The 15,550-nt window shown below is 42.3% G+C and overlaps 1 protein-coding gene across 2 annotated transcripts; it reads right to left on the reverse strand.

Moving 5' to 3' along the window:
* Positions 1–683: 683 nt before the first annotated feature.
* PRR30 (proline rich 30) lies at positions 684–3,250 on the reverse strand. Of its 2 annotated transcripts, none has more exons than XM_072633992.1 (4): positions 2,977–3,250; positions 2,796–2,850; positions 2,581–2,638; positions 684–2,410 (listed from the first exon to the last, which is right to left on the reverse strand). In XM_072633992.1, the coding sequence occupies exon 4, from the start codon at positions 2,398–2,400 to the stop codon at positions 931–933; it is 1,470 nt and encodes a 489-aa protein (XP_072490093.1). In that variant the 5' UTR covers positions 2,401–2,410; positions 2,581–2,638; positions 2,796–2,850; positions 2,977–3,250; the 3' UTR covers positions 684–930. The 2 variants fall into 2 exon arrangements, with proteins under 2 accessions (XP_072490093.1, XP_072490092.1); XM_072633991.1 differs by having other exon boundaries at positions 3,073–3,246.
* Between the last annotated feature and the right edge of the window lie 12,300 nt (positions 3,251–15,550).

Consider the following 15,550-nt stretch of genomic DNA (forward strand, 5'->3'; position numbering starts at 1 on the left):
CTCATAGGACCTATGACATTGGTCATCTAATCCAGTCTTTTCATTTTACAGATGATGAAACCAAGCACCAGAGAGAAGTTAAGTGAATTGCTCAAGGTCATACAGGCAGGAAGGATTTGAACCCGATGCAACCAGAATTTCTGTACCACTGTATGAGAATCAGTTAGAACTGACTTGCAAGTCTAATTATTTTCTATTATATCATATTCTTATCATATATAATACGGTGTCCTTTGGAAAGGACCATGAACTTGAGGATAGAATTACTTCTACTGGGAAGAACTCACATTTATAGAGAGCTTTTTGATGTTTACAGAGACTTTCCTCATAATAACCATAAGAGGTAGATAGGGGTATTCAAGGCCAAGAGGTTTATTGAATTGCCCAGAGTCACAGAGCTGATGAACGTAGGAGATATGAGCTTAGGCCTTCGGACACCAAGCTCTACACTCCTTCCACTATATCGTACTACCTTACCTAATTCTCATAAGTGTCATTGAAAGAGGACTATGTATTTCTTTGCTTCAGCTCCACATCTGTATCTGGGACTTTTGACTGGAGAAAATAAGGTGCTGGGAATTGGGAGAGACTGGGCATTCCACTTCACGAGGTGCGTGGGGGGGAAGGGATTGGGAGTACTTATACCAACACTGCTCATAATGATACATTCATACATACACACATTGTTCTGTAGCATTCTCTTTATTGTGGACTACAGAATGAGGGCCAAGTGCTGGTGGTTGTAGGGAAACTCTATAGCACCCTTTGGCCATTTTTAGCCCGGGGACAGTAGACTCCATAAAGGACTCCCAGGATTCCTGGATGGAGAGTAGACATGGACCCCACCCAGCCATCCCTTCAGGGTGTCCCTTGGGCTCCCAGTACTTTGGGGCCTGGGCCGAAATAAAGGGAATGGGGCCCGGGCTGTTCCTAGGCAGATTCGCCCAGGTTCTTGCTTGGAGATGAAGTGTGGGTGTGTGCCTCTGGGCATATGGGGGCATGGGCAGGAGGGAAAGGGCTGGCCTTTGGGAAAGCAGGACCAGGGTCTGGGACCTGCAGATGTAGAGACTCTGGGCAGGGAATGCAAGGTGGGAATCGAGGCTCTGGGGCTGGGAAGCTTTCTTCCTTGGGGCATTGGACCTCGACCAGATACTCCAGCTCCTCGATCCCTCTCTTGGGTAATAGTTCCAAGGCTTGGGCCTGATCCCGTTGCAGGCGCAGGCCGAAGCCGATGCCGATGTGGAGTGGCCCAGACCCCAGTGCCAGCCCTTGCCTGGAGGGCAGCAGTTGTGGGAAGGCAAGGAGTTGGGGTCCAGGCCAGCGGCTGGGGGCTGGACAGGAAGACCCTCTTGGTTTGCGGCACACCAAACATATAGGATACTCCACGGCTGGAGCGGGTCCAGCATGACCCTGCCATAGGCGCTGCAGCAGCAGTAACCGCAGATCCCTGGCAATGCGACGGCGACCAAGAAGTGCCACCAGGTCCTGGGCCAGAGCTGCAGGGCCCCCCTGCTCCCCAAGCCCAGTCCCGCATGGTATGCATCCCCCCCCAATTCTGGGGGCTGTCGCACTATTATGAACCTGCCTAAGCCTTTCCCTTCTCCTTTGGCAGTCCTGGAGGCCACCAGAAGAGGAGGATAGACTTCCTTTTAATGAAGGAGTACAGTCAGGGGGCTGTGAAGGAATATAGGGAGGGGGCAGTGCTTGGGGTAGGCAGCGTTTGAGGGGAACCTGGCAATATGTATGGGGATAGGTTTTATGGTAAAGTTGAGGTTGGGCAGCTGATCTGGGCCAGGAGGTGGGGCCCAAGAGGAGCTCAATACCAGGCTGAGACCTTGGGGACAGAGAGATCTGTAGTACCAGTTGGTTGTTGTGCCTGGGCACCATCTCCTTTGTTTCAGGAGGTGGTGGATGTAAAGAAACCAAGGGTGATGGGATCACAGTGGAATAAGACTGGTGTGGCTGACTGTAGACTTGCCGGTGCTGATGGCCTGCAATGTTTTGCTCCAGGCGATTATAGGCCTCAGGGCTAAGTAGCGTTGGAGTCACAGGGCTCGGTAGGGGTAGGGTCTCAGAGCTCTGTAGTGCTGGGCTCTCAGGGCTCTGTAGTGCTGCAGGGAGGGAGGGTTGGACTTGGAGCAAAATGGGAGCTGGTGATGGAAGCAGGTGCCAGGCTAGAGATAGGGGGACTGCTCCCAACGTGTAGCTCCGGGGTTCTTGGGGGGGCATGAGCTGCGCCCCCCCCAGGAGGCCAAGCTTAAGTTGGTGTTCTGTCTCTCTCTTTAACTTTGGTCTTTGATAAGGGTGTACAGGGCCTTGAGATTCAGAGCTGTCACTTAGGGTATGAGGGGTAGCAGGGATTTTCTGAATAGAGTACTGCCGCCAATAAGGACAATTCATCCGTTGGGACCTGCCAAAAAAACACAGGTCTTCAAATCTGCATGTCCATATCCACTTTTCTTTTTCCTCTTCATAGGACAAGTGTTGTTCTCCTGACACTATCAGTTTCATTCATGTTTTCCTAGAGTTTTATTTCCCTCCCTCCTACAGCCCTACAACTGAGTATTAGCCACTGCTCACCAAGACGTCCCCAAATCCACGAGTTTGGGCCTGCTAGCTACCTTTGGAATTACAGGAGCTGTAAGGACAGACAGACTTAGTTCAGAAATTTTGTGTTAGGGTATATATGAACTGATAAGGTGCTTGAGTAGAAAATCTGGGAGCAACTGGAGAGCTGGGGTATGATAGAGCCAAAAAGAAGGAATGAAGAATGACCTAGTACTGACGGTCCTTACCTGGATGGGGACTCCTTGAGGTCCGATTCACAATATTCTTCAGTCGTGAGGGATTCTAAGCCAGAGGAGAACTTGGTTAATAGCTGTAGACCACCTATCCTCAGCCCATGATTCCCTAGATCAAAGCTTAGTTTAATCTACATTCAAGATCCCCCCCCCGCCCCGAGTTCATGCCCTCTACCTTCTGCCAGTTCTTTATTTTCCTTATCCCCAGTTGTCATCTCTCCAAACCCCAACTGCTTTCCTGTTCCTAACTTTCCTGACTGACCGCCCTCACCCAGCTAAAATGGCTCAGTAGCCCAAGCAGGACAAGCAGCAGCAGCAGGGGGCCCAGCAGGAATGAGACATCTAAGAAAGAGAGACTTTCTCCAAGGGGCGGCAACGCCGCCCCCATAAGGAGCTGTCAGCCCCCCTGCTGCTGGGTGAGCTGCTCTAACCTGGAACTCCACACTGATGTCACAGTCAGCCCATGCTGATGTCACAAAGGTGTCTCCTAAGGGCTCCTAGAGATCTCCCTTATAGATAAATAATCCAGGCCAGCCCAGCCCTTTACAAATCCTTGAAGTAGGAGAAACCCCTAGTTAATGCTGCATTACTTTTAGTATCTATCTCTCTTCACATACATTCAGTGCCCTCAGGCTGCCTGATGATCCCCTCACCCCAAAGTACACCTGATCTAGCACTATCCTTTCATCTCTTATCCTGCCCCTCTACCTGCTCTGAAGACTGGGTTGATCAGGAAATGCCATATATAGAGTACCCTGATTTTAGTAAAGACTGTTGACAAAATCTTGTTTTATATCCAAAGACAAGATGGAGAAAAAATCTTGGATGTGGTTAGCTGGCTTTGAAACTAAACAATTAACAGGTAGCCCTTTTTTGTATCATGGACCCTTTTAGCAATCTGGTAAAGCCTATAGACCACTCAGAATAATGCTTTTAAATGCATAAAATAAAATACAGAGCATTTCAAAGGAAACCAATTATCTTGAAATCCAGCTATCAAAATTTTTTTTAAAAAGAAGTTCACAGATCCCAAGTTAAGAACTCCTGAAAGACTATTAATCCCCACAGTCAGCCTTTTGGGAGGCCTCTTATGATGGCTTGAGTTTGCCTGTGGCCCTGTCCTGTTCAGCATCAATCAGTGGGATGAAGGAATAGATCCAAACTAACAATCTTTCAAGGATTAAGTGCCTCCTGTGTGTGGCACAGGGGCTATAAAAACAAATTAAACACTGGCCGGTCAGTAAGCATTTATGAAATGCCCACTATGTCAGGCATTGAAGATACAAATTCAAAGCAACTTAGGTGGAGTATTAGGTCTGGAGTCAGGAAGATGAATCAAATCCATCCTTAGACTCTTACTGGCCATGTGACCCTAGACAAGTCACTTAACCCTATTTGCCTCAATTTCCTCATCTTTAAAATAAGCCGAAGAAGGAAATGGCAATCTACTCCAGTATCTTTGCCAAGAAAACCTCAAATGGGGTTGGAAAGAGTCAGACACCACTGAAAACAACTGAAGTGAAGCTTTGAAAGAAGCAGAGGGACCGAGAGAGCTGCTCCAAGGAGAGGCAGACTACCCAGCTCCCCTATACTTTCACCAGCAAAAATATGAAGTTCACATCAGACTGAATGAAATCTATTAAGAAAGTCTAGTGATTTCTATCCCAGAACTGTACCCTAAAAAAGTCAGAAGCCTGTGGTCAATAAGAAAGGAGGCTTCCAGCAAAGTCAGTGCCAGTATAGGCCAACCCAGCCTTCCACCATGACCAGTAACCAGCAAAGGACTAGAGATAAGTGTATACCAGACAAATCAATTGTTCTATGAGATAGCAAGAAATATTAGAACAAATTCAAAAAATTGAGAACATATAAGATGTTTAGCTACCCAAAAAACCCAACTGTCCTGGAAAATAGGTCAAAGAGATAATTTAAAAATTATTGGACTCCCTAAAAACCATAACCAAAAGAAAAAAAGCCTAGATCCTATATTTTAAGAAATCATAAGTGAAAAATTATCCAGTTCTAGTAGAATCTGAGAGTAAAATGAATATAGAAATAGTGCACTGATCATCTCCTGGGGGAAAAGCACCCATATAAATTAAAGTCTAAGAGATGTCACAGTCAAGATCCAAGGCTTCCACATGAAGGAAACAATGCTCTAAGCATTCAGAAAGAAGCAATTCAAGTAGCAAGGCATCAACAGTCAAGTTCACACACTTTGGCATCTTCTACTAAAAATCAGAGAACATATTGGAATACACAAATGCAAAAAATATATATAGACTTACAACTAACAGTAGTTTACAACTTGCAGCCTACAAACCCAAGTGTGTGGGTCAGAGACCACCAACTCAAATAAAAATCAGAGACTTCTCAAGGTAGAAGCAAAGCAGCAAGATTTTATTACGATCTTGAGAGAAGGGGCATCTCCTCTCTGATAAGTAATCAGGAGAGTGAGGCAATTGCAGAAGGCAAAATAGAGATTATATAGCCCTAATGCAGATCCCTCTTCGCTGCTGGCCTTTTCCTCCCATTGGCTAGGAGGCAGGATCACAATTAAACGTGACAGTCTACCCTGTGAATAGGGGACAAGGTAGCAGTGGAATCAACCCAAGGTGGGGGGGGGTTGTGTTATGCTGATATGGCAACCCAAAGCGGGTTGTGTTGTGGCAGCCCAAGGGGGAGGTTTAAGTTTTGTATTCCCAAAAGTCACATTTCTGGGAAACTGAAACTTAGGCCTAACCATATACTAAAAGCCTTTTGTTAAGCTCTGAGAAGTCTTCACTAACTTCATTCCATTCACAAGTATAAACCTACTAGGAGGAAAAGACCTTTAATGGAATAAAGAACTTTGAGGCATTTCTGATTTAAAAGAAGGAAAGAAAGACCAGAGCTGAATTGGAACTTTGAAATAGAAACACCAGAGTCCGGAGAAATCTAGAAAAGCAAATTTATTTGAACAGTTAGAAGCTGTATGATGATATATGTTCTCATAGGAGTAGAAACACTTGTCCCATCAGAATTTTAATGTCTTCAAAGGGTATACAGGGAGTTAACAAAGACCTGGGGAGTAGATTGTTTGCGTTCTGAGGTTTTTAAGAGAGGAAACAGAAGGGAGGGTAAAAGAAAAACATTAAGGTAGGAAGAAGAGGATGAAAATTGCTATTTCTTATGTAACAGTGTTTACTCTGGCCCTTCTGGAAAGGAAGATGTATTACATCCCACCACACCCCACACCCCCACCCCACCTCTGAGTTCTTCAGTAACATTAAGTCGTTTGGGGGTGGGAGGGATCCCTCACCTCAATAAGTGACTCAAATTACCACTGATTGTGTTTCCTCAGTTTTAAGGGGTCCCCAGCACCCCAGTTCTATTTATCCACTTAACAGACTGACTTTTATAGAGGAATATTTATTTCAAAGGTATAGCAAGAACAAACATACACATATTCCCTCTAACGTGTTGGGGGCATAGTTCTTCCTACAACACCTCAGTCTCTGGGGAGGGAGAAAGATTAGATTCATTGCTTAACACAGTTTCTATATATAGCATAGTACAGGGGTGGATGTGCAGCCTCGAGACCACACGTGGCCTTTTAAAGGAGTCCAAGTTTTACAGAACAAATCCTTTCATTTCAAATCCCTTTCATTAAAGGGATTTGTTTTATGACATTTGAGTTTAGTCAATGGGCTCCCCTTGAGGACCTCGTGGGCCACAGGTGGGCTCCCACAGGTTCCCCACCCCTTTCATAGTATTATCAAGTTTAAGTCCAAACCTCTGGGCTTGCACCCTAGGACCCTGACTTCTCAGGCCTTCTCTGCTGGGCTGGCAACAACATCCAAAGTTGCAATGGCTCGAGCTTCCAAATGCAAGGATTCCCACTCTCTACCTAGAACTGAAAAGAACAAATGAAACAGATTTAAACCCCAAGCCTGTTTCTTGGGGTCAGACGGCAGCCCACTACATGGTACCCTTGTTCCAGGGTGAACAAGACATTCACTCTACCAGAAAGACAGAGACAGGGTCTCTATCCCAACGTGGTAGTTTTAAAGTCACAGGAAATTCCTGCTACTTGGACAATAGGAAAAGGATGCACCCATCAGTGTGGTAAGGGAACACAGAATGTCTTCTCCCGGAAGTAGGTTCATGGTCTTTCCCACATGGAGGTCTCTATCTTAGGTGATCAAAAGCCTGACACATTCATTATCAGGGTGTATGAGAAAAGTATGGTTGGTTAGTTGGTTGGTTGTTATCTTTCACTCTTAAAAGAACCAAAATGACATCACTGTCCTAGAGTCAAGTTTCAGTGTGTCTGACTGTGGCTGATTAGGCCGACCAATATGAGCTTGGAATGCTGTACCACAGGTTGAGCACAAATAATCTTATCTACATGAACATTTGAGGTGGATACTCCAAATTTGTGCATCCTGCATTTCCTTTGAGCTGTCTCAGTTCTGCTTTGCTCACAGAGCACAGTATCTTCTCTGATATGGGCACACCATGCTGAACAGTCCTGTGTCTCCTATGTCATACAATCAATTCCAGAGTTCATAAGGGAGACCTTGAGAGTGTCCTTATATCGCTTCTTCTGACCACCATGTGAATGCTTGCCCTGTGTGAGTTGGCAAGTTGGCAAGCTTACATTTTGCAATCAAACAATGTAGTCAACCCATCGGAGTTGCCCTCTATGAAGCAGTTGAATGCTTGGCAGTTTAGTTCAAGTAAGGACCTTTGTGTCTGGTACAGGTGTCTTGACAGGTGATGTTCAGAACCTTCCTAAGACAATTTAAATGGAAGAGATTCAGTTTCCTGACATGGCGCTGGTAGACTGTCCATGTTTCACAGGTATACAACAATGAGGTCAGCACAACGGCTCTGTAGCTCTTTAGTTTGGTAGTCAGTCTAATACCTCTTCTTTCCCATACTTTTCTTTGGAGCCTCCCAAACACTGAGCTAGCTCTGGCAATGCATACATCAATCTCATTGTCAGTGTGTACATCCCTGGAAAGTACACTACCAAGGTAAATGAACTTATCCACAGCATTCAAAACTTCACCATTTGCTGTAACTGATGGTTCCAAGTATGGATGTTATGGTGGTGGCTGATGGAGCACCTGTGTTTGCTGCCCAACAACTCCAAGAGAACTGAGAAAAGTATACGTACATGGACAAAGAAGTGGAAGAAACCAGGATCAGATGAACTTCCCTTTTATCTGAAATGGACAAAGGAAGGTTGAATGAACACATAGACACAGAACAGTTTAGTATAGAAATACAACTACAACAAGCCGGGATAGGAGGAGGGAGTTGAAGGAGCATAATACTGGTGTCAGAGAAGCAAATATAACAACCTTACCAAAGGAGGATTGAAAGTGTTGAGGGGAAAAGGAAAGCAAAAAGCTACAATCTAAGGGGATGCTCACTAATTGGGGAATGGCTGAACAAATTGTGTTATATGAATGTAATAGAATATACTTTCTTTTATATGATACATTTTTATGGTTATCTTTTATTTTTTACAACACCAGAATTTTTCTCAGTTGTATTTCCTCTCCCCCCCCACCAGAAAGTCATCCCACATAACAAAAAAGAGGAAGAAGAGGAGAAAAAATGAGCAAAACTGATCGGTACGTTGAAAAAACACTTTCTCCCGTTTTCCCTCTCTTTTCTCCCCCTCCCCAAGAGACAACCCATGTAGTGTACTTACTTTTTCTATGTCAGAATCTTGCCAGCACTGATGATTTAGTCATCAGGCTAATCCAAATTTCTACTGGTTCTCCTGTGTGCTTTCTTGATGAGGTATTTAACTTATGTCTGTGATTTCTTTGTGTTATGGGAGATCTAGAGTCAGCATTTTTCTCAAGTTAAACAAGACTTTTAGGTTTTTCAATGGAAAGCCTTCTTTGTCTGGCTTCCACCTATTTTTTAAATGAGAGCTTCCTTTTCCAAAGTTTTTCCAGGTGTTATCTCTTACTGTCACTGTATCTGAAATTTGATATAATCAACTTTGGTAATTCATATAACATGATTTGAACTTGTTATTGATAATTTTCATCTGTTCAAATCTCTTATAGGCCTTCTCAAAGTTTTCAGCATCTATATCTAGGATTAAAATATTTTTGGTGATTTTACATATATGACTTCACACTATTTTCCTAGAATATTTACTTCTGTTTTGTTCAAATCTTAAAGTGGCATTCAGCAAATCAATAATGCTAACGCAAACAGCCATGCACAGAGGATAGCATAAGTGAAAACAATGAAAATTATGCAAATATTGTCAAGTGCTATCACACAAAAAAACCAAAACACTCAGAAGCATGCAGATTCAGGCATTGTTTGGATTATTGAACAAGAGTTAGCATATGAAAGACAACAAATAACCAGAAAGTCATTGCCATATTTTGGTTGGTTGTTGTCCTTCATTTTCCAACAGGACCAAAATGACATCACTATGCTAAGTCGTTTCATTGTGTCCGACTGTGGCCGATCAGACCAACGTGAGCTCAGAATATTCTACCACAGGCAAGCAGAAATAGTCCATGTGAACATTTGAAGTGTATTCTTCAAATTTGCGCATTTTTGGGAACTATTTCAATTCTGCTTTGCTCATAGAGCACAGCACCTTCTCTGATGTGGGCACGCCATGCTGAGGGGTCCTGTGCCAGTGTCTCCCATGTCACAAAATCAATTCCAAAGTTCTTAAGAGAGACATTGCCACATGTAAAGAAGCTGCAAAATCATCAATAGCATAGAGTTGAATGCATTAATAACCCAGAGCATAATAATATTTACAAGCATAATACTTTTGGGATCCTATGAAGCAATGGTGGATTAATTGTGAAAGGTACAAATGCTATGGGGAAAACAGTAAATATAAAAAGTATATGTGAACTGAAAAGAAACAGTTCCAGAAAAGAAACAAGAAAATGTAAAAAAACTTAAAACTAAAAGCAAACAAATATTCCTCCTGAAAAGCAAACAAAACTCAGCTAATCTTTTAGAATCATTAAAAAAAAAAAACCCAGGGTAAACATCCCCAGCTGTTATTTGTGTGCATCACTAAGGCAAACCTGCTTAAAAAAATCAGACTATCTCAGGTGATTCCCCATATATGACACTATTATAGGTTGTGAGTGACACTTGGCAGATCCCCCCTTGTGAAACTTGGGACTTGCATTACTTTAATCACCCAAATGGGATGGTGTATTCTTAAACCTACAAGAAGGTAGGGGGGTCACTTCAATAATTATGCAGTGAAGGAATGCAATAATCCAATTTCTCCACCAAGTGTTACTCTTCTCAAAGCATCAGTCAAGTGGTCCCCGTCAGAAAGTGGTTCTGGCGCCTGTAGAAAAGTTTGCCTTAAAGGCTGCAGTTTCCTGATTGGCCATCAGAGGGCACTCAGCCCCAAATTCTCACATTACTGGGCTCCCCACTAGGTTTGGAATTTTAGTCTTAGGATTGATCTAAAATATTGCTCATAATTATTGAAAAATTACAAAACAACAACAAAACAATGGTTCATCCTCCACGCAGAATCTGATAGGACTTTCCTTTTTCTCATCTTAAATCCACACATTCATTAGGTTCAGGCCAACAGTGTTCTGTAGCTGCTTCCTTTATCATACACAGAAAAAAATGGAAAAAAGGAAATCAGGTGCATTTGCCTGGAGTATCTGAGCATCCATCTGCTCTTCTTTCCAAACTTCTCTTGACTACGCTCATGTCATGGGAAAAAAAGAAAGGATTGTGAGTGCATCCAGTGCCCTTATCCAGGATGGACCTGTGAATTTTAAACAAGGCAAGGGCATCCAGTTTCTCTGGCCCTCTTCACCATTCCTCCATGCTTTGAAATAGCTGATGGTCTCTGGTGCATTGAAACTCACTTGAGCATCCCTGATCCCCATGTTCTTGGTGGGCAGTTTGCAGTTCTGCTCCGCATCTGAGTCTCAGCTTTTCCATAGGGTGCTGATCCCAATTACTGCAAAATAGATTTGAGTGTCATCAACAAAACTAGCCAAAGAGTTCATTTCCCAGAGTTTTATGTGACTGAATCACACACAGGCAAGGAACCGCAGTCTGAATGCATTGTGTCATATGGCTCATGGGAAGTCTTTCACAGGCAAAGGAAAGGTAGACCTGCATCCCTGCACATAATGTCAGGGTGGGGGCAGTGTCAGAGGAGAGAAGAGGGCATATATGAACCATGTTGTAAAGGTAAGATGAAAAGAACTACTTGGCAACAGATCAAACATGGAGAATGAGAGAGAGAAGTTAAGGATGACATCTAGGTTTTGAGCCTGTACAACTGGGAAGGTGGTGATGGTAGCCTGGATAGTACTAGGGAAGTTTGGAAAGGGAAAAGGTTTGAGGTAAAAGATAACGAGTTCAGTTTTTGAACATGTTAAGTTTAAGATGTCTTCAGGACATTCAGTTTGAGATGCTCAGGAGACAGTTGTTGGTATGAGCCTGGAAGTTAGGAGGGAGGTTCAGGCTAAATAAGCAGCTATGAAAATCAGACAATACCTGTCTCACCTATTAGGGAGGATAGCAACCAAGGCAAGAACTGCTGGGGGCTTCTAGGGGAGAAAGGGGCTTCTTGCCCTCTCTTGCTTGGCTGTTTTGTGGCCATCAGCGCATTGCACTAATGCTTTCTTGTTTCTATTGTATTTATTCTTTGCTGCTCTAAGTATCTAAGATGGAATGGATCAGATTACAACCTGGTGAACTTCGAAAGACCAGAAGAGCCACCAGAGGTCTAGCAACTAGAGTGCCCTACTGGACCCTGCCCAATGGTGAATCCACCCTACAGGTAAGACACCATATCCTGCAAGCAAAGGAGCTATTACTTGTTTGAGTATGCCACAGCCAGAAGTGAATTTGGTTGGGGTATGATTGCAGTGTCAGTAGTCAGTAAACATCTATTAAATGCCTGCTAGGTGCCAGGCACTGTGCTAAATCCAGGGGATACAAATATCGGAAAGAATGACTGCATTTAAAGAGGTAATAATGTAAGTTTGAGACTATCATCCTCTGAGAGTGAGGCAGTAGAGGACAGAGGGCTCCCAATTTGAGAGTTTTGTGATTCAGCTATTGCTATGTCATCTTAGTAAATATCAGGGAACATTTTAGAAATATCAAAAGTGGATTTTGGGGATAACATAACTAAGTCCATTTTTGTGTTATATTTCCGGTTATTATATAAATGTACTGAATGTCTACTTTGGTACTTCCTTCCTCCAAACACTTTACAGTTAGAAAAGTAAGCTCAGAGGACCTAGAATAGTGCCCAGGAACTCACTCCTTTCTCTTTATGCCAGCTCATTAGGCTGATAGTTGGAGCATAACAGTTATTAACTGACTGAAAAAAAAGTTACTGTTTTCTTTTGTCTGGTGTAAATGGCTAAGCTAAAGGCCTCTGTAACAGTTTAAGCATCCTTTTTCTTCCACTAAAAATGTACCTTTACCTATCTATATGCCCTTTCTGATCTTACCCAGACTCCTTTGTGAGTCTGCCTCTGTGACCTACCTGACTAGACCCAAACTGAGTCAGGTAACTGGTGGGGAGGGGAGAGAGAGAGAGAGAATACACACATATACATACACATACACACTATATATTATACATGTGTGTATGTGTATACACATACACACACACATATATATATACATATAAAACCTGTGGAATTGTGAGACACACATGTCCATCACACAATGATGATATGTCACACTTTTGACTCGGTCAATAAACTACAGTGTGTGTATCCTGTTTGTTCAGTGGCTAGCAAGGACGCTGGGCATCCTTGCAACAAGCAACAGTGTTAAGTTTGAGTATATTCTCTCCAAGGACTGAGGTGGTGAAGAACAGTAGGCTCCAGGTTTTTGAGGCTTTTGTACTTCTGACCTTGCTGTAGTCTCTGATTAACTGACAGTAGGTGGCTGTTGTTGATTAATTGAAAGAGCAACTGATCACATTGATATTGGGGATTTATTAACTAACTGGTCAAATAATATGGTGGGAGCACATCAGATGAAACTTCATGAACAGCTAGAAGAACCTCCCAGCCTCTCAGAGATACCCTTAGACCCCCGAGTGAAGAGAGAATTAGCCAGCTCAGGGGACATAGACTTCTAGTTTGAGTGGGGTTAGGAGAGTGAGCCCTGTGATGTGTGTGCTGCATATAGAAGGAAACATGGACTCATACATGCAAGAGAGGTTAAGTGACTTGCACAAGGTCACAAGCCAGCAAATCTCTGAGGAAGATTTTGAATCCAAGTCTTCCTAATGCCAAATCCAGCACTTCAAGAACCATGACGTTTTCTCTCTCTCCTTTTCCTTCTCCTTCACCCCATGAGTACTTTGAGGAGGATGAGAAGACTGGGTGTTAGTGTGGATATCATTTTAAAAGCAGTCATAGCTTTCTTTTTAAAACTTTTTTATTGATGTCTTTTGTTTTAACATTACCTTCCTTTCCAAATATATATCTTCTCTTCCCTCTCTAAGAGCCTTCTAAGAAACAATAATATAATAATAAAATAAAATAGGGGAAAGGGGAATAGAAGCAGTTTTAAGAAAATGAAATCAACCAATATGGCAATAGTCTGATAATTCTGCAATATTTCATCCCCATAATCCTCCACCTCTGCAAAGAAGGGCAGGGCATTCTACCATAGCTTTCTAAAGTGTGGGAATCAGTAGTCAGCCTCTTTTAAGGTAGATTTTTCTGGAGGATCAGGGAAGGGTCATCAACCAAAGAACTGGGAAGAAGGAGTTGTTTAGGGGTCTTTGAAAGAGGAGATGGCAGAAAAAAGAAAACATTAGACTCATTTTTTCTTTCTATGAAAGGAAAGTACTCTACACTCTGAATTTTAGCCAGATCTGTCAGAGACACATTTTATTATTTTACAAGCATTTTGTTTGGAGAGAGATTCTGGCCACAGTTTCCTTTGCTAAACAGACAACTCTCTGACCAAAGCAATTTCCAACTCATTTTTCTAATAATCCTGACATAAGAGATGAAGAAATTCCACAACATTGACAAAACCAAAGTACTTGTTTTCAGTTAGAGTTTCAGTTTAATTTTTTTTTTTTTACCAAAGGGAATAACAGTAACTTTAATATTGATGCATACACTCCCCTTGGGGAAGATCTATTTACCCCCAAACTAAGTACAATATGGTCCACAGATAGTAAAAGAGACACCCACCTCTTTTCTGGATTTAATCTGGTGAACAGTAAATAGTATATAACCTCCATATAGTTTAGTCATAAATTGATTTCCTCTGTTGACCTAATTATGTTTCTGATTCTTAGAGGAATAAAAATCACCTCCTAAATTGATTGTCTTCTATTTCTAACTTTGAGGGGCTGTGATATTGTCCCACTCCCTGTTCTGTACCTAGGTATGAGCTTTGGACTGGTGCAGTTCTGAGGAGACTGACCTATAATGAGAGGAAGCTGCTTTTTCTCATACTAATTAAAGCCTTCACCTGGGTAACCCAGGGACAATTTTATTTCTTTTTTAAGTTATGGCTCACATCTAAGAATAGGAACTATCAAAAATATTAAATGTAAAATATGAATCAGGTATGGGACAGGTAACCTATTCCTAGACATACAAGAAATGTTAATCACAAAAGAATACATACATTTAAAGAACAACTTAGGATTCAGTAACTTAAAAACTACTGTTATAATCTATTGGGAAATTGATACTTAAAATTTCTCAAGACATAAAAGTTTTTAGGACTATTAGTTAGCTATTTAGCTCTACACTACAACTACTGGTATGTATCTTTTGGTAAAAATGTCCTGGCATAAACCCATTCTTTTGTCCATAGCCATCCTCTCCTTGAGTGCTACAGTAGCATCTGAGAACTTTTTCCCTGTCACCATTCATCTCTGACTTTCTCAAACTTACAGGGTCACCCCCAAGCCTGGACATGGAGCAATTCAGGATAAATACTTGTTCACTCAGGGTCACCCAAACTGAGTCTCATGCTTACCCAGGCAGGATACATACCAACTGGAGGTCTGGTAGGGGGATAAAGGCAAACTTCTCCAAGGGCCTTTGTCCATTCACTGAGTCATCAGCTTCTCTGACTCATCAGTCAATAAGGGGACTCTTTGACATCTCATAGGCTCTTTAGTCCCCAGTCATGATTGGCTAGAAACAAGTCCCAAATTTCTACATGGTCAACGAGAACCAAGAATGGAAACTCTAAGTATGCTTCCTTTCTTTGATGTTCTTTCATCTTTTTTTTTTTTAACATCATTGTAACTTCCCAATAACTTCATCCTCTCCCATTAAAAACCTTCCTTGTTACAAATAAATGCAGTCCAGCAAAGTACATCAACATTGGCTTGGCCTGAAAACTTACGTCTCATTGCACTCCTGTTGTCTAGTACTCTGAGGCTTTAGAAGTGAAGGTCTTCTCGCTTTTGTCTTTCTCTACTCTCCTTTGGTTATATATATCCTTATGTAGATATTTTTATATGTTCTTTTCTTTATCCTCCATATGATTGAGTTTATCTTCTTTCATACATTAGGTGGCACAGTGCTGGACTTGGAATCAGGAAAATCAGAGTGCAAATTCTCAGCTACTTAATGGCTGTGTGACCATGTGCAAGTCACTTAACTGATATCAGCCTCAGTTTTAGCTGTCTATAAAATGGGGGTTAATAATAGCACCTATTTCACAAGGATATTCTGAGTATTGTATCAGAGAGCATATGTAAAACATTT

The sequence above is a fragment of the Notamacropus eugenii genome, chromosome 1 (assembly GCF_028372415.1).
Source record: "Notamacropus eugenii isolate mMacEug1 chromosome 1, mMacEug1.pri_v2, whole genome shotgun sequence".
Taxonomy (NCBI): domain Eukaryota; kingdom Metazoa; phylum Chordata; class Mammalia; order Diprotodontia; family Macropodidae; genus Notamacropus; species Notamacropus eugenii.

Excerpts from the sequence above, each read along its gene's own strand:
- PRR30 (XM_072633991.1), bottom strand. The coding sequence starts at position 3,189 with ATGGGGGCGGCGTTGCCGCCCCTTGGAGAAAGTCTCTCTTTCTTAGAT. Across the intron at positions 2,851-3,072 it reads TACTGAGCCATTTTAGCTGG|AATCCCTCACGACTGAAGAA; the intron begins GTGAGGGCGGTC and ends CCTCTGGCTTAG. Across the intron at positions 2,411-2,580 it reads GTGGATTTGGGGACGTCTTG|GTCCCAACGGATGAATTGTC; the intron begins GTGAGCAGTGGC and ends TTTTTTTGGCAG.